General features: G+C 46.4%; 1 protein-coding gene across 1 annotated transcript; it reads right to left on the minus strand.

The window, feature by feature from the left end:
- Positions 1 to 696: 696 nt before the first annotated feature.
- Positions 697 to 23,634, minus strand: LOC140066032 (uncharacterized; the record flags this gene model as incomplete). Its single annotated transcript, XM_072113596.1, has 4 exons — positions 697 to 2,252; positions 2,984 to 3,086; positions 22,221 to 23,221; positions 23,517 to 23,634. Coding segments are annotated over 4 exons (2,394 nt in total), but the record flags the coding sequence as incomplete, so codon positions are not given.
- Between the last annotated feature and the right edge of the window lie 968 nt (positions 23,635 to 24,602).

Consider the following 24,602-nt stretch of genomic DNA (forward strand, 5'->3'; position numbering starts at 1 on the left):
ATGTAGAAAAAGGTACAATGTCAATATAATGACAGCACTGCTAATGATACAGAAAGATCCGGAGTCACATAGAAAGGGCAAACACCAGAGGAAGAGTCACACGCCCGCCGAGCCGCCATCACAACGTAATATACAGAGACATCAGGTGAGAGACAGACAGAATAATATCACTTAAGGCTTTACAGATCGGCTCAAACACAAATATACATTTTAGAAGTAAACGTCTGCTGGTGATTGGTAACAAGTTCTCACAATTATTATATATATATATATATATATATACAACTTATTATATACATTTCTATCTCTTCTTCTTGTATGACACCAGACTGGCCACAAGTCTTTAGATTGTGTAACATAATGGGGGTCATTTACTAAGGGCCCGATTCGCGTTTTCCCGACGTGTTACCCGAATATTTCCGATTTGCGCCGATTTTCCCTGAATTGCCCCGGGATTTTGGCGCACGCGATCGGATTGTGGCGCATCGGCGCTGGCATGCACGCGACGGAAATTGGGGGGGGGCGTGGCCGAACAAAAACCCAACGGATTCGGAAAAACCGCCAATTTAAAAAAAAAAAGTGTCGCGGGACTCGCGCTTACCTTCACTAGGAATAGGCCGGTGAACTTCAGTGCATTCCGGCGGGCCTCTGGGAACTTCAGCGCAGCAGCGCCACCTGGTGGACGTGGGAGGAACTACCTTAGTGAATCCCGGCCGGACCCGAATCCACCGCAGAGAACGCGCCGCTGGATCGCGAATGGACCGGGTAAGTAAATCTGCCCCAATGTGATCCGGCCACATGTGTCGCAGTCTCAGCGATGGGTGGAGATCATTGTCCGATTCTACATCCAATATGCCGACAAATCTTAACCTGGGGCACACCGAGGAGCTTGTTATCATTTGATTTCGTGCTTAAAAGTGTAATCCAAAAATAAAGCTTCACCAAAACTAAATCCTTTCTAGTTCTCATTAAGTTTTAAAAAAAGATTACATTCAAAAAATGTTTTCCATTAAATTATTTATTACGGTAAAGGCTAAAATAAAACTTAAAATAACTCGATGTCTAAAACATTTCCCAGAATCATAACATGGATTTAGCTTTACCGCTGTGTAAGGACTTCTGGTGTCTAACAAGGTTACTTTTCCCAGAAAAACATTTCCCACATTCTGAACATGAAAATGGCTTCTCCCCTGTGTGACTTCTCCGATGTTTTGCTACCTGTGCTTTACTGCTTAAACATTTCCCACATTCGGAACATGAATACGGTTTCTCCCCTGTGTGAATTATCAGATGTTGTTTAAGATTTGATTTCTGGTTAAAACATTTCCCACATTCTGAACATGAAAATGGCTTCTCCCCCGTGTGAATTAGCAGATGTTTATCTAGATTTTGTTTCAAAGTAAAACCTTTTCCACATTCGGAACATGAATATGGTTTCTCTCCGGTGTGGTTTCTCTGGTGTGCTTCCAGAGCTGCTCTCTTGATAAATTGTTTCCCACACTCAGAGCATACATATGGTTTCTCCCCTGTGTGACATTTCTGGTGTGATACAAGAGCTGATCTTTTCATAAACCCTTTCCCACACTCGGAGCATAGATATTGTTTCTCTCCTGTGTGACTCTTCTGGTGTGATACCAGAGCTGATCTCTTGATAAACCGTTTCCCACACTCGGAGCATAGATATGGCTTCTCTCCTGTGTGAATTCTCTGATGCATAACAAGAGCTGATTCCCAGGTGAAACATTTCCCACATTCTAAACAAGCATATGGCTTCTCTCCAGTGTGAGTTCTCTGATGTTTTCTGAGATCTGAATTGGCACTAAAACCTTTTCCACATTCTGAACATAAAAATGGCTTCTCTGCTTTATGAATCCTCTGATGTCTTACAAGATCTTCTTTTGAACTTAAACATCTTCCACATTCTACACACAAATATGGCTTCTGCCACGTGTGAGATTGCAGATGTACAATGAGAGCCGGCTTGTCAAGAAACCATTCCCCACAATCAGAACATGGATATTTCTTCTCCAATGTGTGAATTTTCAAATGTCGATCAAGATTTGGTTTCCAAGCAAAACATTTCCCACATTCTACACAAGAAAATGGCTTCTCCCCTTTGTGACTTTGCTGAAGGTCTGAGGAGGCATCTGGGATATTGTCATGATCTTCAGATGGATCTGGTGTGATACAACCATCACCTGCTGTAACATGTGATGATATCAGATGTTCCTCTGAGCTCCTGGTGTTGTCATCTGTGAAGGATAAAACAGATTGTAAAATATAACCTTATCATTGGTTGTGGTAAGAAAACTCTGAAGATGTATCACAGGACATTTGTGTGATATCAGCAATCCGGGTACATGCAGCATTTCTTGTCTGCCCATGGTGGCTATGACTTTCCTGCTTACCATAAGGTTCTGTATTATTACTGATGTAACATCTCAGTCTCCTCCTCCGAGGTCCTGGTGAGCAGTATTCCTGACCCTCATAGCTCCCACCTTCCAGCTTTTCTTAGTCTATGGGGCACATTTACTTACCCGGTCCTGTCGTGCTCCGGCGGCGCATTTTCCGTTGAGGATTCAGGCCTTCCGGCGACTCACTAAGGTAGTGCACCCCATGTCCACCAGGTGTCGCTGCTGCGCTGAAGTCCGCCGGAGTTCATCATCCTATGCTGGGTGCAAGTAAGCGCGTGTCAAGCGACACATTTTTTTTAAAAAATACGGCGGTTTTTCCGAATCCGTTGGGTTTTCTGACGTCCATTCCCCCTGATTTCCGTCGCATGCATGCCGGCGCCGGTGCGCCACAATCCGATCGCATGCGCCAAAAACCTGGGGCAATTCAGGGAAAAATGGTGCAAATCGGTAATATTCGGAAAACCCGACGACAAATAGCGATTCCGGCCCTTAGTAAATGACCCCCTATGTCTCCATGTTCTGTATTGTGTTATCACTCGTCTCTGCTTTATCTAGTGGTTACTACTCACCTGCGCAGTTACCTGTAGGAATCTCCTCCTTACATCGCTCATCGCCCCTCACATATGTCTCTGGGACAGTAATGTTCTTTATATCTTCATCCTGATACAAAAACTGAGAGAGAAATCACTTATGAAGTCCCCAGACGATGGAGATGGGATATTATAATAAGACAATTTTATAAAATTTTCTATGGCTCTAAAAAACTTCCACAGATCAGAGAAGATGTCATGAAGTCTTATCTCCATCTACCTGATGATCCTGTGGGACATATTTCTCCTCTGAACAATCCTGTGGTAGAAGAAGAGGACTGGGACATCTCTCCGGTGATGTTCTCTTACTGGATCTACCTGTAGGAAACATCCAGAGACTGAATTCCTTCTTTCCATACAGATAATGAAAGGACGTGTGGATTTAGTCCTGTCTATTACCTGCTGATGTGAGGGGCTGGTGGTCCTCCATCATGACGTCCTTGTACACATCTTTGTGTCCTTCTAAATACTCCCACTCCTCCATGGAGAAATAGACAGCCACATCCTGACACCTTATAGGAACCTGAAACACACAATGATCCCGTCATCACCCAGATCCCTTCATAGCGTTACTGTATAATGTCCCAGCATTCCCAGCAGTGTCACCTCTCCAGTCAGCAGCTCCATCATCTTGTGGGTGACTTCTAGGATCTTCTGCTCATTGATGTCATCATGTATCAGGGGGTGAGGTGGAGGAGCCGGGATTGGGCTCAGGGTTCTCCCCCGTCCTTCATACACAGGGGCCTGACAGCGCCCACTAGAGGTCTTCTTCACTACTGTGTAATCCTGGTTATGGAGAGACACAGTGATAAATCTCCCTCCATACATTTCCAGAATCTCTCACCTCTCCAGTCCTATCATCTGTTATTCCCATAGATAATGATGTCATGTGACCTCATCACAATCTCTCACCTCTCCAGTAATATAGAAGAGAATCTCTAGGGTGAGCTGGAAGATTCTCTCCATCTTGTCCGTGTCTCTGTTCATTGTCTGATCCTAAATGCAAAGAAAATGAGCTAATAGTTAATTTGACAAACTCCAATATAAATAATACTTTCTAAATGTGAACATTACTACTTGGCTTTGAGGCACTAGTTAATATTAAATTAACAATAATTATTGGATCTTTGAAAGGGAATTTATTAAGGATACAATACAGGGAAATATACATAAAAGATAAACTAAGGGACAGAGACAATAGTAGCAAAGCAAAAGACTGTGCAATAATATTTATGCATATATAAACTATATTCACCATTAGTTCTAATGTTTTGGTTGAGTGTAAGGGACAGAGACAGCTCAGTGTGCAGGAATCTATAATCTCAAACTGCATTTGTTCTAGGGAATAGGTCAGCCACCCAGCAACAGCTAATGTGTGCAAGCGGCTGTCTCCTGTTGATTCCGTTGGCGCACTGAAAGTGAAAGTGACTCTCCGTAAGGAGAACTCTTACCTTCTATCCCTAGAACAAATGCAGTTTGCAGATCGTAGATTCTTGTAAACTGAGCTTTGTTCTTCGGGAGGCAACCAACCAGATTAGCACACACCTGGTCACCTGGTAGTGGCTCTCATAAAATCCAGTCTTTCCCGTTCGGAAGATCTTCAATAATACTTTACAAATGTATGTTTGGATGACCATCTAGCTGCTGTCAGTACCATGTCCAATGGTATCTTTTTTGCTTGTGCCTTGGTTGCACATCACCTTACTGAATGTGCTCTGAAGATGTTGGTGTCTATACCAGCCTTAGACATTGCTTCAAGAACCTAACCCCTAATAGTGTTCGGAGATGATCTGCTAATCGGGGGTTCTAGATGTGATAAACAGTTCTGTAATACTTCCCCTTGAGGGCTTTGTCAGTTCTAGATATTTCTTCATTGCAAGGACTATGCATAAGTCTGGGTCTAGAGTATCCTCAATTAAGTCCATCTATGCTAGACTTTAGTCTATGTGTGATGTTTGTGTTCTGCCTTTAAGGATCACATGGAAACCTCCCGGTGTCTGTGACAACCACGGTTCGTTAATATGGATCAATGCTTACTCCATCGTTCTTGCTGCCAGGGCTAGCGCCATTAGGCACGCCAACTTTATACCCGCTGTCCTGAGAGACAGTGTCTACAGCTCTAAAGAGCTCAAATGCACCCCTCTAACCACAAGCACGGCCACGGCAGCCTGGTCCCTGGAATAATAAATAGCCAGCCATTTCCTGCAAACCCCGCCTGATCTTTGTGCTCTATTCCTGTGAGAAATCTGTTCCCTTCTGCCTGTTTGATTTCCATTGTGATCTCCTGCTACGTTCCTGACTTTGATCCTTTGCTGCCTGTCTTGACCTTTCACTATATCCCCGACTCTGATCCCGTGCTGCTTGTCCTCACCTGCTTGTCCACGACTCCGTCTCTGCCTTACAATTTTGCACCTCGCCTCGGCCACCACTGCGAGCAAAGTCGTGCCTGTGGAGCAAGCTGGAGATATCCAGCCGCAGCAAGTCCAACCCGCTTTGTGATGGGCTCTGGTGAAAACCGGGTGCCATTTATACTCCCGTTATTGCTTGTGGTGCTTCAGTGGGTCCAGCCATGGATCCCGCCAAGGTTCCGCAACCTGAATTGGCTGATTTCTCCACCATTGCGGCCAAGTAGTCCCAACAAATTGTCATGCAGGGCCAGAAACTAGGACAGCTAACCACCGTCTTGCAGCAATTGTTGGCTACCCAGCAGCTGCATCTGGTTCCTGCGTCACCTCCCGCTACTGCGGCAACCCTACCTACTGCAGAACCTAGACTGCGATTATCCATGTTGCCCAAGTATGACAGACGTCAAGTTGTGTCGTGGTTTCATCAGACAGTGCTCCTTTCACATTGAATTGATGCCTTCGCAGTTCGCCACGGAATGGTCTAAGGTGGCCTTCATGGTCAGTCTTCTTTCGGGGAAAGCTCTGGGTCACTTTCCTCTGGGACAGAAATGACCGGCAAAGCTTCTCCACGCCTGAATATACCTGTTCTACTCAGCTCTGGGACAGGTAACTAATTTCAAGTTTCTGCCTTCCTGGATTCCGGCTCTGCAGGAAACTTCGTGGATGCTGCCCTGGTCATCTTGTCCGCCAGTGGGCAGATACTCTGTGATTCGGTCCGGTACCACACCGAGCCTCTATGTCTGCAAGTTGGGGCGTTGCAAAAGGAGAGATTGTCATTTTATGTGCTCTCCTGGTCTACGTCCTCCGTGCTTTTGGGTCTTCCGTGGTTACAGCATCTAGCACCGGTGCTCAACTTGCAGACTGGGAAAAATTTTTTGTTGGGGACCAGAATATCAGTCTCGATATCTCCTGAGACTCCATCCTGTAGCTACTATGTCTTCTTCTTAGTCCTCTAAGCCACTAGTGGACCTCCCAGCTTCTTATATGGACTTTACTGATGTCTTCTCAGAGAAGCAAGCAGAGACACTGCTGCCGCACCGTCCTATAGAGCTGCTGCCGGGCTCATCTCCTCCATGAGGTTGGATGTACCCATTGTCTGTGCCTGAAACCGCAGCGATGTCAGCCTATGTGAAGGAGAATCTGCTAAAGGGTTTCATTCACAAGTCCTCTTCCCCTGCTCGTGCTGGATTCTTCTTCGTGGACAAGAAGGATGGTTCACTCCATCCGTGTATTGACTATCGCAGCCCTAACAAGATTACGGTGAAGAATTGCTACCCACTAACTCTGATCATGGAACTCTTTGCCGCATTAGCAACGCCAACGTCTTCACCAAATAAGACCTACATGGGGCGTATAAACTCATCCGCATTTGTGAAGGTGATGTATGGAAGACCGCCTTCAATGCTCGTGACGGGCACTTTGAGTACCTTGTCATGCCATATGGACATGGCAGGATTTTGTCAATGACATTTGCTTGTTTGCTTTATACCTGTGTCATGGTATATCTAGACGATATCCTGGTGTTCTCCATGGACCTCAAGTCCCATCAGGCCCATGTAAAGCAAGCTCTCAGGCGTCTAAGGCCAATCACCTAATTCCACCAAAAGAGTCTCTTGTCTCCCATTGTGACACTGACAAAGAAGAACACCGATCCTAAACTCTGGCCTCAGGCAACTGAAAAAGCATTCGCCAAGTTGAAGTCTACTTTTTCCTCTGCACCTGTTCTTACACAGCCTGATACGGAGAAACCGTTCCTGCTAGAGGTTGACGCTTCCTTGGTAGGAGCTGGAGCTGTTCTCACCCAGAAAGGCAACTCTCACTAGCAGTTTCTTCTTCAAAATCTTCTCAGCCTTCTCAGAGAGGAAATACTCCATAGGGGATCTTTTGGCCATAAAGCTTGCCTTAGAGGAGTGGCATTATCTTTTGGAAGGAGCTTGCCATCCAGTCTGTAACTATGCACACCACCAGAACCTCCTACATCTCCAGACTGCTCAGCGTCTCAACCCACAGCAGGCTCGCTTGTCTTCTCTTGTTTTAATTTCCTGATCCATTTTCGTCCAGCTGAGAAGAATGTTAAGGCTGATGCCGTCTCTTGTGCCTCTGATGTAATTGGGGAAGAACTGGATCCTCGACATATCGTCCAACCTGCTCCTCGGAAGAGGATATTAACTTAGGGACATTGATCTCACGTGGCTGGGCACCCTGGGGTGCAACAATCTGTTTCTCATCTCTCGTTTCTACTGGTGGCCAGGTCTGATCAAGGATGTATGAGATTTTTGAGTTCCTAAACTTCCTGTGCCCAAAATAATTCATCACGTCCCAATCCAGCAGGCCTGCTCCTGCTACTGCCGATAACTGCCCATGGACTCACGTGGCTATGGACTTACGGATCTTCCACCATCTTCCGGTAATACCGTCACCTGGATGGTCACTGATCAGTTCTCTAAGATGTCCCACTTCGTTCCTTTGCCATGTCTGCCATCAGCTCCTCATCTTGCCAATCTGATCTTCCTCCACATCTTCCAGCTTCATGGACTTCCTTAGCTTATCATTGCAGACCGAGGTGTCAATTCTGTTTCCAAGTTATGGCATTCGTTTTGCAGCCAACTGCAAGTTTAGCTGGACTTCCCCTCGGCTTATCATCCACAGTCTAACAAGCAAGTGGGAGGGTCAACCACACTTTGTGCTGCTATCTACGGCACTTTGTTTCCACTCGACAAGACAATTGGTCTAACCTCTTATATTGGGCGGAATTCTCATACAATTCTCTGGACTCTTATTCTGACAGGGCCTCCCCCTACTTAATTATCTATGGACAACATCCATGCCAACCTTTCCCACTGTCTGTTCGTTCTGTTGTTCCTGTGGTGGAAGATTCGGTTCAAAATCTCCATCTGACGAAGTCCATCTGGGAGCAAACGCATCAATCTCTACTACTGGCATCCGCCTGCACCAAAACCCAGGCTGACAAGAAACCCAGGTCCCCTTCAGTCTTCTCCCCAGGTGATAAAGTGTGGCTGTCTTCTAGGTACGTCCAGCTGAAGATTTCAAGCTACAAATTTGGTCCTCTTGGGTCCATAAGAGGTGCTGAAGTGCATTAACCTGCCACTTTCAGTGCGTCGATGGAATCAACAGGAGGCAGCCGCTGGCACCCATTAGCTGGTGCTGGATGGCTGCCTCACGAAGAACTAAAAGGAAGTGTACATTTAGAGGGTACGAAAGGAACTATTCTCTATATACAATTTTATATACACAAACACAAAACCCATCCCCATACCACCTCCACTACCGTCTTGGCCAATCCTACTGTGGTGTAGAGTCAATACGTGCAGTAGTGGATTATAATGTAGGCGGTTTGGGCGGTAGCCCATAGTCAAGGCTTCTAGGGGGCCCATGGCCACCCAAACGACCCACTGAATTTTATAGAGAAAAAGACCTTCACCCACGAAATTCTCATAATCTGTTCCTGTTCTTAAAACACATGTACTCAAGAGCCATTTCAAGACATTTGAATGTTCTCCAAAAGTCCTGAATCTGCTCTCATTTTCTCCACAGAGATCCTTACATTGTCGCAACATAATTTTGCATATTCCAACAGTTACTGATTTCTCTGTAATTATTTTGTATATTAATTTATTTGGAGGCAGTTTTGCCATGTTTGAGATGGATCTTTTTTGACTGGATCAAGGCCCCCATAGAGATCTATGGCACCAAGTCACATGGTGTTTCACTGCACCATGACCGAGCTGGGAGGTTCATGGCCGCTCAGTTTTCTATGGAGATGGGAGGAGCACACACATCCCCCTTCATTCTGATCCACCTGACCTTGTATTCGCCCTGGTTACAGCCCCATTTGCCACAAAATCTGGCAACTGTTAATGATTCCATTACAAAATAAATTTAGGCAACAAAGGATGGATAATTTATAAACAGTCTACACTCCATGATGTCATTGAAGATTGGTGTAGAAAGCCTAGAGCAAGACAGCTCCTGTTCCTGCATTCATCCTCCTCCTATGTCTATGACAGAAGCAGCGAATTACATACAGAGCTTTCATGTTCTTGCCTAGTGGGCGGCTACGCAGGGCTGGATTCGCTTCGGGTTGCGAATGACACCCAGCCTTACTAATGAGCGGACATAATCTGTGACCTAAAACTTATTACGAACTCTGACCTCAGAAGGTGAATACCGGTCAGGAGGTCACTCCAGGTCAGAAAGTTGTCATCTTGTTTCAGCCCCCCAATATTAAAGTTCCCTCAAAGTTATTCCCTAACCTGTGAGGGTCAGACTGCTGGGACCCCTTCCCCATTCAATAAAATAGGACCCCCAACAATTCAAGTGTATTTTGCTGAGAATAATGCTCAGCTACCTCCAGAAAGTTTAGGGTCACCCCTGCTGGCACCCCAAAAATTCTTGTGAGCGGTCAGTGCCAGCAGTTGCACCCTCAAGGATTAACCAGTTATTCTCTATCTTGTGAATAGAGGACACATGGAAAACTTTAACAATAAATGTCCCAGTGACTACACACCTACCTCCACCTGCAGAGCTGTGCAGCATAAATATGTGAGAGCAGAAAGGACCTGAGATGATGTCATAATCATGTGATCATCCCTATGTGTGGGAGGAGTCAAGCTTCTGGCTTCACTGCTGGGGATGCAATAGGACCTGTGATTATGTCATAGTCATGTGATTAGTCACATGTGTGGGAGGAGTCACTCTCCAGGACATGTTGCTAAAGTTCAGATTTCTGTTGTGACCAGGATAGATCTTCCTTTAATCTTATACAAGTGAGAAGAGGTGATGAGTGGAAGATGTTGTTCATCTCTAGATGGTTAACGCATCTTCACCTTCCTGCTGTATCCTGACAATGTGTCAACAAGACACTATTTGTATCATATACGTAACATATGTGCACCTAATACTGTACCAACTTTTTCTCCTTTCTAGGGTGTTCTATCAATTAGCTTCCTCTATGGTAATAGAGGGGTCTTTAACCCTTAATGACTTGGTTATTTTTCAAATTGTTGATTGTTGATTTTGAAATTGTCTTCTTGTGTTTGAGGGACCTGCTCAGCTTTCAAGTGAGTTTGAGAGGCCTAAATAATAGTAACACCCTATAAATTTAAATTATAGAAACCTCACCCCTCAACGTATGTAAAACAACTTTTATGAAGTTTTTCAACCCTTTAAATGGAACCTACCACCACGATTCTACCTATAAAGGTAGATCGGGTGGTAGGTGGATGAATGGGACGTGAGGATAGCCCTTTTTTGGGCTAATCCTGACGTCCCGGCTATCTTTTAGAAAACTTTAATCCTGGGATATGTAAATTTTTTTTAAGCGGCTACTGGGGCGTGGAGTAGCCGGACATGAGGCTACACATCGCGGCTATAGTAGCCTCTTTTCTCTTCCTACCATTTAATCTTCGGCGTGCAGCTACGAGGAGTCCCCCGGCGTCCGAGTCCCCGGTGCTCTGCGCATCCCGGAGCTACGAGGAGCTGCGCGCCAAAGATTAAATGGTAGGAGGAGAAAAGAGGCTATGCAATATTTTTTTTACTATTTGGCCATATGTTATATTTATGCAACATTGAAGTGAACACTGGAAAAATACTGTTACCATAGGGACATTTCCTGCATACTTTCAGTTGTGTTATGAAGACTGGGATAATAGACCATGAGCTATTGATGCAACTGTTCTCATAGAAAAAATGGTAATATCTATGGGAACCTCCACAGGGTTTAACCTGTAGCGCTCCACGTAAATATATGGCAGCTTTTACTGTGGCAGATTGCCGCAAGGATGTTCTTTTACGTCATGACAGTGGTCAACTTCAAACGTATTTATACATCTCCTGAACACTGGCATTTAGAAACACAAATTAAAAAGGAGAAGGATCTCCCCTTTAACCGCTTCCTGTCACAGCCCTTTATCGTTTTTGCGGTTTCATTTCACTCCTCCTACCTGTTCCAGATTATCCTGATTTCCCATTGTGATCTCGATTCTGTTCCTGACACCGATTCCGCGCTTCCTGTCCCAAACTACCACTACGTCCCCGACTCTGATCCTGTGCTGCCTATATCAACTTCCTGCCTGTCCCCCACCACGAGTTTTCCTTACGTTTATGTACTACGCCTTGGCCGCCACCATGGACAAAGTTGCACCTGTGGAACAACCTGGTAGTACCAAACTGCTTTGCGGCAGGCTTTGGTTAAAAACGGGACTCCCGTCCCAGGTGTCAGCTTACATCCTCGTCCGCGGTGGTACAGAGGATCCATTTCCTCCGATCCTGACAGTATGAACTCCTTCTGCAGATTCTCCTTCACATAGGTTGACATAGCTACTGTTTCAGGCACAGAAAGTGGGTACACCCGACAGCGTGGAATAGATGTACCCAGCAACAGTTCTATAGTGCAGTTGTAGGAACGGTGCGGTGGCAGCGTCTTTGCTTGCTTCTCTGAGAGGACATCAGCAAAGTCCATATAAGAAACGGGGAGACCCACCAGAAGCTTGGAGAACACCAGAGAAGACATGGTGGAAAGAGGATGAAGTGCCACCAGATAGCGTGATGGGCATTCCGGTCCCCAACTAAGAACTTCTCCAATCTGCCAGTTGAGCACAGGAGCGTGACGTTGCAATCACAGAAGGCCGAGTAGAACGGAGGACATAGGCCGAGGTAGCACATAAAACGACAGTCTTTCCTTGTGCAACTCCCCAACTTTCAGGCACAGGGGCTCAGTGTGGTATCGGACCGGATTACAGAGGATCTGCCCACTGAGATGGATCACAGGAATATGATGCTGGCAGACCAGGTCAGCATCCACAAAGTTTCCTGCAGAACCAGAATGCAGGAGGGCAGAAGCACTAAACTTCCAGAGCTAAGTAGGACAGGTATGTTCAGTCGTGGAAAAGCTTTATTCTCACCTAGGGACGCTTCTCCCAAGAACCAGGACTCCAGATGCCGATTCCTGATCTGCGTGATCAGGATTCTGGATGCATGGATCCTCTGGACCACCGCAGGAGGTGGTACTATTCGACACCTGGGACCGGAGTCTAAGTGGCACCTGGTCTTCACCAGAGCCTGGCGCAAAGTGGGATGGTCTTGCTGCGGCAGGGTAATACCAGGTCATTCCACAGGTGCGAATAGCCCGTGGCAGCAGGCGAGGTGCCAGATGTGCAATGGAAGTCCATGCAGCCGAAAGATGTGGGTGAAGAACAGGCTGGCGAGGCAAGGAGCAGGTGGCAGACCTGGTAGCGGGAAAAAATGGGACATCTTAGAGAACCGGTTGGTTACCACCCAGATGACGGTATTTCCAGTGGAAGATGGAAGGTCTGTGACAAAGTCCATGGCCACGTGAGTCCACTGGCAGCTGGGTATCGGCAACGGCATCAGGAGACCAGCGGGTTTGAGGCATGATGGCTTATTACGAGCACAGGAAGTGCAGGAACCCACAAAATCCTGCAAGTCTTTGACCAGATCTGGCCACCAATAGTAACGGGAAATGAGGGCTACAGAGCGCTGCACCCCAGGGTGCCCAGCCACACGAGAGCAATGTCCCCAAGTCAAGATTTCGAAGGGCAGGTTGGACATACGTCTTGCCCGGTGGGAGCTGCCGGAGGTCCACTGGAGCGGCCACAACCAATCGTTCAGGAGAGATGATATGCTGAGGAGTCGATTCTTCCCCACTAACATCAGATTCACAAGAGAGAGCATCTGCCTTGAAATTCTTCTCTGCAGGATGAAAGTGGATCAATGGGCTTGGCTGTCTGGAGATACAAGAGATTCTTATGCTCCGTATACACGCAGGCCACATGTGAGCTCCCTCCAATAGAATAATTTCTCTCTGCGGGAGAAAAAGTCTTGGAAAAGAAGCTGCAGGTAAGTGTCCGACCCTTGGCCCCTTTCTGGGTGAGCACCGCTCCAGCACCTACGGAAGATGCATCCATCTCTAGATGAAAGGGCTTTTCCGTATCAGGCCTAGCAAGAACAGGAGGACTTCAACCTTGAGCAGGCCTCTTCAGCCACTAAGGGCCAGTTGGCGGGGTTTGGTGCCCTTCTTGGTGAGCGCCACGATAGGAGACACCAGAGTAGAGAAGTGTGGGTAGTAATTTTCAAAACCTAGGAACCTCTGGATGGTACGTAGACCTTCTGGACGCTGCCACTGCAGAAAATTTAGCAGGATCCATCTGGAGACCTTTGTTTGAGATAATGTAACCGAGAACAGGAAGGGTATGCTGGTGAAATAGACACTTCTCTAGCTTGATGCAGAGACAATTAGTCCGTAGGCAGCCAAGAACGTGCCGTACGTGAGACTGGTGGGTCTCGAGGTCTGGAGAAAACACCAAGATGTCGTCTAGGTAGACCACTACACATTGAGGAATTTCTGGAAGACTTCGGGAGCATTACAGACTCCAAAAGGCATCACTAAGTACTTAAAATGCCAATCACGAGTATTAAACGCTGTCTTCCATTCATCACCCTTGCGGATCCGGATTAGTTGAAGACCCCACATAGCTCCAATTTGGAGAAGATCTTGGCCCCACGAAGTCGGTCAAACAGCTCCATGATCAACGGCAAGGGCTAACTTCTTAACTGTGACCTTGTTAAGACCGCGGTAGTCAATACATGGATGGAGTGACCCGTCCATTTTGATCACAACGAGAAAACCTGCACCGGGACTACTTGTGAATCCCCTCTGCAGGTATTCTTTGATATAGTCCGACATGGCTGTGGTTTCTGGAATTGAGAGTGAGGGGGACATACCCGGCAGCATATCCACAGGACAGTTGTAGGGACAGTGAGGCGGCAACGTCTCGGCTTGCTTCTTCGAGAAGACGTCAAAAAAGTCCTTATAGCAGATGGGAAGATCCTCCAGGGGCTTGGGAGCCACAGAAGAAACCAAGTTTGGCACTGGATGTGGTATCTCTACACATCGAGACTGGCAATCAGGACACCACCGAAGGATCTCCCCATCCTCCAGTTAAGAATGGGTGCATGGAGCTGCAACCATGGTAGACCCAACATGATGGAGGACGTGGACCGTCTCCTAGGACGCGCATGCCGGCTTCTCTATATTTAAAGGGCCAGCACGCCATTAATTGGTGCTAGTCATCTCCACTAATTCTATATAAGCCTGCCTCTTCCTGCAAACCCTGCCGGATCTTTGTGCCTACGCCATTGAGAAAGCTTCCCTGCAACATTTATGAGTATTTCTGCGTTCACTGCATGACTTGGCGTCTCCGCCATATTTGGATGGTATAGACAAATGCAGTGTGGAAGCAGCTGTAGTGGGAGGTGCAGCAGGGACTGCTCGCTGCTGCTGGGCGGCTAAGAGCTGCTGCATCATGGCAGTGAGCTGGTTAAGCTGCTGGTAATCTGCTGGGTCTGCAGAGCCACGATGGTGCCGAGGTCAGCTTCTTCAGGCAGAGGTACCTTGACAGATCTTACTGTCAGGGTCGGTGGTGGTGGATCCACGAATTCACCACAAGTGATGACATAAGCCAACACCTGGGAGAGGAGTCTATTTGGCACCCAGTATTCACCAGAGCCCGCCGCGAAGTGGGTTGGACTTGCTGCGGCTGGATACCACCAGGTCGCTCCACAGGCACTACTTGCTCGCAGTAGTGGCCAAGGCGAGGTACAGAAATGGCAGACAGTCACCGCCCCTAATCCCGCCCCCTCATGAATACATGGCTAGGGAATCCACTTGGCGCAGGCCACTAAAAGCAGTTTGGAGGGCCAAAGTATAGTCTCTAAGGGTCTCACCTGGTTTCTGTCGTCACTCATAGAAACAAAGTCTGTTATACTTTGGTTTTGTCTGCAGATAGCCAGGAATGTACTTCCTCAGCAGCTGGACCTTCCAGTTGTCCAAATAAAAGCTGTACCTGTTGAATAGGAGAGAGTGCTACAAGCTCAAGTGTCCTTGATATTTTCTCCCTAATTGTGGCAAAGGACCACTTGTAAGGTGATTAGACAGTAACGGACAGTCAGACAATCTGTGATGTTAGCTGAAGCTGTGAGACGGGAAGGAGTAGCCCTTACATGTCTGCAGTGCTAGAGTGGGAGGTATTCTGTTGGTGATTGTCAGATTATCATAGTGTCTGGGATAGTGTTTTTTTGGGACTGGTTTTGCCCATAGATTGTGAGAGACCTGCCCTGGCCAGGTCTGCTTTCCACTCCCTTGTTGGATTGTGACTGTGAGAACTAGTGAAGGACTTCAACATGTTTTAATCAGAGTCTGAAAGACAGTGACTTGGCATAGAGTCAGTCTAGTCAGGTAGTCACCTGGTGTAGCGTCCTTTGTGAGAAAATCTCTGGTATATAGTTTCTTTGTTTCTTGTTCAATAAATCGAGGTGTCAGCATCTGCTGAGTCTTTGGGGATGCATCCCTGTAACGGTATTGTAGTTTTAGACACAGGTAATGAACAGAGTAAATTGATTCAAGTGTGCTGCGGACAAGGGACTCAGATTGTTTCTCACATGAAGGGACAGAAGACAGAATGTTGGCTTGATGTAAGTAGACAGTTGGTTGTTGAGAGTTAATTAGGACTGATGGAAAAGTGCAAAGTTGACATAATGGAACATAAGGACTGGTAGCATTGTGGTGAAAAGAAAGAACTAGTAAGTTTTAAAGGCTTTGGATATATCAGATGATCCCTTGAATGTACAAGTGAGAAAGCTGATTAGATTTTCAACAGACACTTATAGGCTCTGGGTTTGATGTACCAGGACATAGTGACAGTAATCCTTCAGAGGGCCCGTGGAAGAGAGAGACGGGTGATAAGGGACATTTCAAAGTTTTTGATGTGGAGAGAATTTGAGAAAAAGAGATTTTATGGGGCACATTAACTTACCCGTCCCATTGACACAGCCGATCTGGAATGTCCGACGAGGATTCAGAGCTGCCGTGATTCACTAAGATCGTGCGTCCAATTTCATGCATGTGTCGCTTCCCCCGCTGAGGTCCGCCGGAGTGCACCATCTTCTACCGGTGCATGTAAGTGCGTGTCTTACGACACAATTTTTAAAGTTAGATTCAGAGGTTTGTCCGAATCAGTCGGGTTGTCTGACGGCCACGGCTTGTGTCGCATGAAAGCCGGCGCCACAATCCGATCGCGTCTGAAGGACCCTTAGTAAATGTGCCCCTATGTATTTTCCTCCCTGTAAAAAATGAAAAAAATATGGCGTCTAGGAAACAGACCAGCACCCTCTTAAACTCCATATCAGCAGAGGGGTGGATTCAGGTGCCCCCAGTTTCTCCCCACACCATGTCACTAGTCACAACCCTGTACCTGGTGGTTAGAGATGACACAATCATCCTTCAGCGGTGGACAACTTAGAACAGTTTACTTTTGTCTGAGCCCTGGTGCAATAACGTGGAGAATGTGATTTTTTCAAGTCCCTGAAGTTAATTGCCTATAACTACACTGTTGGCAGCCATAATGGCTGGTTGAAGATAATAGTTGTAGAAAACAACTGGTTTTTGTAGTAGCTGAACACCCCTGAAGAATCTTGATAGATGTCTGAAATAAAAGCCGGCAAAGGTGTATATTTCCATCGATTTCAGATTTCTGTTGAGAGAAATCTTAGAGTGAAAAGTTTATGTATGCTGTTTTAGAGTTTGTAGCGTAGATGAGAGGGAGAGTTTTGTTATCTCATCTTAAAGAGCTGACAGGCTGGCAACCTTAAAGTTTAGGTGGGGGCACAATGCTGCACCAATGTTTCAGACCTTACATGCTGGGCTAAAGATAGTTATAGTGTAACTGTCATTCTGAGCAAAAAAAACTAAAAAACATAATTCTGCTCCAGGTATCCCTGGGAATTATTCCTCAAAGTATTTTGCCTCTCGGTCCTCATTTAGTACCTTTTTTGGCCCATAGACACTGTGGTTTCCAGCTCTCAAAATACTACAAACAGCAAAATGGAGGGGCGGGACGTGACTCCTGTCACCTCATCACAAGCACACGCTGCTGACCAATCACACTATATCATATCTATTTATCCCATATCTATCTATTATCTAGTCATATCGATCTATGTATTTATGTATATCCTATCTATCTACCTAAGTAAAACTTCAGCACAGCACATGAGGGGACAGCTGGAAGGCTTGCAAAGTCTCCCCTGCCATTTCCTGCTGTGGAGTGTGAGGTGAGGGGGGATTGTGATTGATCTGCACCTTGTGCTGAGGGAGAGATAAGTGTAGGTGTTTGGTTATTACATTAGTTAGAGCTCCTGTCAGCACAGTTACTGAGTGCTGGAGTACTGAGCTATGAGGTAATCAGCTGTGAGCAGGGAGAGGGGGGCGTGTCTCATTCTCCCTCCGTAGTCAGCAGCTCAGAATGTGCCTAGCAACAGCAATCTAAGGTGTCACTAACAACAGGGGGAAGGCTGCAGAATACAAGAGGAAGGAGCAAGATTTGGGTAACTAATCCAATTGCAAAAGGGCTTAAAATTACATGCCCTACAACATATCAAAAGTTCCCAACATTCCCCGCCAGATCTTTCAACTCATTGCCTTAGTGAAAGTCTCCCAGCGTTGTTTGTTCCTCTTTCCCGTTCCTATTCTCCGTTGATCTCCTGTCATGACCCCAGACCTGACCTTAGACTTTGCATCTTTGCTGCCTGCCCTGACTGCTTGCGTGTCACTGACCTTGAGCCTGGATTGTGACTCTGTACTTCGACCTTGGCTGCCATTGTGGGCTAGTCGCACCTGTGGAACATCCTGGTGGCACCACGCATCCTGCTTTGTGGCGGGCTCTGCTGAAGACCGGGTGCCATTTAGATTCCGGTCCCAGGTGCCAGCTAGGGTCATCTCCCACGGTGGTGCAGGGGGTTCACTGACCCCGAGTCCTGACAGTAAGATCTGGCCATGGACCCTGCCAAGGCGCCACTTCCGATACTGGCTGATTTTACCAGCGTTGTAGCCCAGCAGTCACAAGGAGATTGCTTCACAAGGAGAGCTTCTTGGCCAAGTTACCGCCATTCTGCAACAGCTGCTTGCTACTCAGCACCTGCGTCAGGCTCCAGCGACTACTCCAGCAACAGCTCCTGCGACTACTTCTGCTAACCTGGCTTGTCTACCAGCAGTTTAACCAACGCCAAACATAGAACTGATGCCTTCCAAGTTTGTCACAGAATGCTCCACAGTGGCATTCATCCTCAGTCTCCTCTCCGGGAAAGCTCTGGCCTGGGCTACTCCTCTATGGGACAGAGGCGATCCAGTCACGGCTACAAATACTGCATTTCTGGTGGAATTTCGGTCCGTGTTTGAGGAACCTGTTTGAGCCTTCTCAGCAGGAACGGCGCTGCTGAACCTACGTCAAGGAGACTCGACCGTAGGCGAGTATGCTGTTCATTTCTGTACCTTGGCTTCCGAGCTCTCATGGAATGATGCGGTCCTGTCTGCAACATTTAACTGGCGACTGTCTCCTCAAATTAAGGATGCATTGGCCACTTGAAACCTGCCAGTTGCTCTGAGTGATCTCCTCACCCTGGCCACTCGGATTGACGTGCGGTTCATGGAGCATGCCGAGTAGTTACATCATGAGCATCCACAAGCCCTGCTTCGACATCTAACTCACTAGGCTCCTGGCTTCCAAAGGCTGCTTCAGCCACCGGCACATTGTCTGCAGAAGAGCCTATGCAAGTGAACAAAGCCCGACTCTCCATCCGGGAACATTCCAGAAGTTGTCAGGAGAATGCCTGTACTGTGCCAGTCCTAAGGACTTCATTGGGGCTTGTCCTGTCCGCCCCCAATGTTGGGAGAAGCGTCCCTAGGTAAGAATATAGCTTCTCCAAGCCTAACAGTTCCTGTACTCCTCAGCATCAGAACCCACACTCCTATGCAGGTGTCAGCCTTTTTGGACTCTGGTTGTGCAAGGAACTTTGTGGATGCCTCCCTGGTCTCCCAGCATCATAATCCTGTGGTTCCTCTCTTGTCATATCTTTAGTCAATGGACAAATCCTGTCCGGTCCAGTACCGCACTGAGCCCATTTCTCTGCAAATTGGAGCTCTTCACAAGGAAAGACTGTCCTATGTTTTGCCACGCTCCACCTCATCTCTTCTCCTGGGTCTTCCATAGCTACAACCCCACGCTCCAGTCCTTAATTGGAAAACGGGGGAGCTCCTGCGTTGGGGACCAAAATGCTAGTCACGCTGCATGGTAGCATTTCTAGCCATCTTAACTTCCTCTGTGACTTCCAAATCCTTGGAGTGTCTACCTGCATGCTACTGGGACTTTGCTGATGATTTTTCCAAAAAACAAGACTTTGCCAAAGAGACTTTGCCACTGCATTATCCATGTGATTGCCCTGTGGATCGCCTGACAGGTGCCTCTCCTCTTAGAAGTCGTGTCTATCCTCTTTCAGTTCCAGAGACAGCTGCCATTTCCGAGTATATTAAAGAGAACCTGCAGAGTCATACACAAGTCCTCCTCTCTGGCTGGCACAGGTCTCTTTTTCTTGACCAAGAAAGACAGCTCCCACCGCCCTTGTATTGATTATAGCGGGATGAATAAGGTCACGGTTAAAGACCGCTACCCCCTGCCGTTGATTTTGACTACTGAGTTTTTTTAATCGCCTGCGCTGCTCCAAGGTTTTTTCTGAGCTGGACCTTCATAGAGCCTACAACCTCAACCGTATCCGCAAGGGAAACTAATGGAAAACAGCATTTAACACTAGTGATGGATATTTTGATCTCCAGATGGATCCTGCTAAACTATCTGCAGTTCTACAGTGGCCACGCCCAGAGGGTCTATGAACCATACAGAGATTCCTGGGATTTGGGAACTACTATCAGCAGTTTATTCCGCATTTTTCTACTCTGGTATCTCCAATAGTGGCACTCAAAAAATAGGGTGCCAATCCCAGTGCCTGGCCCCCAGTGGCTGAAAAGGCTCCCCCTCTCCCCCAGGTTGAAGTCGGAATTTGCCTCTGCTCCAGTTCTATTTAGGCCTGACATTCATCTTGAAGTGGGTGCATCCTCCGTACGTGCTGGAGCGGTCCTCACCCAGAAAGGCCCTAAGGGCCGAACCCTCACGTGCGGTTTCTTTTCCAAATTTTTTTCCTCTGCTGAGAGAAATTATTCTATTGGAGACAGAGAACTGTTGGCCATGAAACTTGCTCTGGAGAAATGGTGATATCTACTGGGGGGAGCTCTCCATCCTGTTTGTGTGTATACAGACCACAAGAACCTTATGTATCTCCAGACAGCTGAACGCCTGAATCCCAGGCAAGCCCGTTGGTCGCTGTTCTTCTCTCGCTTCAACCTGTTGATTCATTTCGGTCCTGCAGAAAAGAACATCAAAGCTGATGGCCTTTCCCATGCCTCTGATGTCATTAGAGAAGAGCGATTCCCTCGGCATATCATCTCTCCTGAACAACTTCTGGCGTTCCTTGTGCAACCAGCTGCAAGTTAATCTAGACTTTTCTTCTGCCTATTACCCACAGTCAAATGGTCAAGTATAAAGGGTGAATCAGACTTTGGGATGTTACCTCTGCCACCTGTCTCCATCTTCTCGCCAGGTGACAAGTTGTGGTTATCCTCCAGTTATGTGGGGCTGAAAATCCCCAGTTACAAGCTTGGTCCTCGCTTTCCTTTTCCCTTTGAGGTAATTCAGCGCACCAATCCAGTGGCATACAAACTCTGCCTTCCTCCCACTATGTGCATCCTGAACTCCTTACAAGTCTCCCTCCTGAAACCCGTCATCTTGAACCGCTTCTCTCAGCTATCTCCTCCTCCTGAGGCTGACTCCACTGATATCTATGAGGTCAAGGAGCTATTGGACATGAAGAACGTGAGCGGTAAGCGGTTCTTCCGTCTAGAATATAAGGGGTTCGAGTCTGAGGAGAGATCCTGTGAGCCTGAAGAGAATATCCTGGACTGAAGTCTCCTCCAAAGATATTTTCAGACTAAGAAGTGATTGGTGCTGGCACTTCCGTGTTTTCTATTTTAGCCGGCTGCTCCCAACTTTCCACGCCAGATCTTTGAGCTCATTGCCTTAGTGAAAGTCTCCCAGTGTTGTTTGTTCCTCGTTCCTGTTCCTATTATCCGTTGAGCTCCTGTCGTGACCCCGGACCTGACCTTAGACCTTGCATCTCTGCCGCCTCCCTATCACTAACCTCGAGCCTGGATTGTGACAATCCTGCTTAGCGGCGGGCTCTGGTGAAGACCGGGTGCCACTTAGATTCCAGTCCTAGGTGCCGGATAGGGTCATCCCCCACGGTCTAGGGGGTTCACTGATCCCAAGTCCTGACACTAGCAGTCCAGACACAGGTCAGAGCAGGAGGTGGAGTTGATGCCACTCAAGGAAGTGCCACAGCTGGTGGAAGGTAAAAGGGCAAAAATCTACACTCAAGGTATAGTTCCGGGGTTTAAACACGACTATGGACCCATGGCTGAGCCGCCATTACAGTGTAATATACAGAAATAGCAGGTGAGAGACACACACAGCATATTATACACACACAGAATTAATATCACTTAAGGCTTTACAGATCAGCTCAAACACAAATATACATTTTAGAAGTAAATGTCTGCTGATGATTGGTGCCAAGTTCTCAGATCTCACAGTTATTATATAGACTTATAATACACATTTCTGTCTCTTCTTCTTGTAGGACATCATACTTGACCTGGGCAAGTTTTTTTGATTGTGTAACATAATGTGATCTGTAGCTAAAACAAGTAACAAGGTGCTTGTTATCATTTGATTTCGTGCTTAAAAGGGTCATTGGTGAAGGCTAAAATAAAACTAAAATAACTTTTTTTTTTTTATATAACTTAGTGTCTAAAACATTTCCCAGATTCATAATATGGATTTAGCTTTACCACTGTGTAAGGACTTCTGATGTCTAAGAAGATTACCTTTCTCCGAAAAACATTTCCCGCAATCTGAACATGAAAATGGCTTCTCCCCTGTGTGACTTTTCAAATGTTTTTTAACCTGTGTTTTACTGCTAAAACATTTCCCACATTCAGAACATGAATATGGTTTCTCTCCTGTGTGACTTCTCAGATGTTGTTTAAGATTTGTTTTCTGGGTAAAACATTTCCCACATTCTGAACATGAAAATGGCTTCTCTCCTGTGTGAATTAGCAGATGTTTATCAAAATTTGCTTTCAAAGTAAAACCTTTTCCACATTCTGAACATGAATATGGTTTCTCTCCTGTGTGATTTCTCTGGTGTATTAGAAGAGCTGATCTCTTGATAAACCGTTTCCCACACTCGGAGCATGGATATGTCTTCTCTCCTGTGTGAATTCTCTGATGCATAACAAGACCTGATTCCCAGGTGAAACATTTCCCACATTCTAAACAAGCATATGGCTTCTCTCCAGTGTGAGTTCTCTGATGTTGTATGAGATCTGAATTAGCACTATAACCTTTCCCACATTCTGAACATACAAATGGCTTCTCTGCTTTATGAATCCTCTGATGTCTTGAAAGTTTTTTTTTTGAACAAAAACATTTTCCACATTCTACACACAAATATGGCTTCAGCCTCGTGTGAGATTGCAGATGTACAATAAGAGCCGGCTTGTCAAAAAACCATTCCCCACAATCTGAACATGGATATTTCTTCTCCAATGTGTGAATTTTCAAATGTCCATCGAGATTTGGTTTCCGAGCAAAACATTTCCCACATTCTACACAAGAAAATGGCTTCTCCCCTGTGTGACTTTGCTGAAGGCCCGAGGATGCATCCGGGATATTGTCACGATCTTCAGATGTATCTGGTGTGATACAACCATCACCTGCTGTAACATGTGATGATATCAGATGTTTCTCTGAGCTCCTGGTGTTGTCATCTGTGAAGGATAAATAATTATATAATATGAAGATGTATCACAGGACATTTGTGTGATATCAGCAATCCGGGTACATGCAGCATTTCTTGTCTGCCCATGGTGGCTATGACTTTCCTGCTTACCATAAGGTTCTGTATTATTACTGATGTAACATCTCAGTCTCCTCCTCCGAGGTCCTGGTGAGCAGTATTCCTGACCCTCATAGCTCCCACCTTCCAGCTTTTCTTAGTCTATGTCTCCATGTTCTGTATTGTGTTATCACTCGTCTCTGCTTTATCTAGTGGTTACTACTCACCTGGGCAGTTACCTGTAGTAATCTCCTCCTTACATCGCTCATCGCCCCTCACATATGTCTCTGGGGCAGTAATATTCTTCACATCTTCATCCTGATACACAAACTGAGGAACAAATATTGTAAGACGTCACCAGACGATGGAGATGCAATATCATGATGTCCTGAAGTCTTATCTCCATCTACCTGATGATCCTGTGGGACATATTTCTCCTCTGAACAATCCTGTGGTAGAAGAAGAGGACTGGGACATCTCTCCGGTGATGTTCTCTTACTGGATCTACCTGTAGGAAACATCCAGAGACTGAATTCCTTCTTTCCATACAGTTAATGTAAGGACGTGTGGATTTAGTCCTGTCTATTACCTGCTGATGTGAGGGGCTGGTGGTCCTCCATCATGACGTCCTTGTACACATCTTTGTGTCCTTCTAAATACTCCCACTCCTCCATGGAGAAATAGACAGCCACATCCTGACACCTTATAGGAACCTGACACACACAATGATCCCGTCATCACCCAGATCCCTTCATAGCGTTACTGTATAATGTCCCAGCATTCCCAGCAGTGTCACCTCTCCAGTCAGCAGCTCCATCATCTTGTGGGTGACTTCTAGGATCTTCTGCTCATTGATGTCATCATGTATCAGGGGGTGAGGTGGAGGAGCCGGGATTGGGCTCAGGGTTCTCCCCCGTCCTTCATACACAGGGGCCTGACAGCGCCCACTAGAGGTCTTCTTCACTACTGTGTAATCCTGGTTATGGAGAGACACATTGATAAATCTCCCTCCATACATTTCCAGAATCTCTCACCTCTCCAGTCCTATCATCTGTTATTCCCATAGATAATGATGTCATGTGACCTCATCACAATCTCTCACCTCTCCAGTAATATAGAAGAGAATCTCTAGGGTGAGCTGGAATATTCTTTCCACCCTCGTGTCCCCGTCTCTGTCCATTGTCTGAACCTTAATGAAAATAAGCATATAGTTAATTTGACAAACTCCAACATAAACAATACTTTCTTACTCTGAAGTTACTGTAAAATAATCTCAGTTTGCAGGAAATATATGACTTGCATTTGTTCTAGGG

This window comes from Engystomops pustulosus, chromosome 6 (genome assembly GCF_040894005.1).
Source record: "Engystomops pustulosus chromosome 6, aEngPut4.maternal, whole genome shotgun sequence".
Classification (NCBI taxonomy): domain Eukaryota; kingdom Metazoa; phylum Chordata; class Amphibia; order Anura; family Leptodactylidae; genus Engystomops; species Engystomops pustulosus.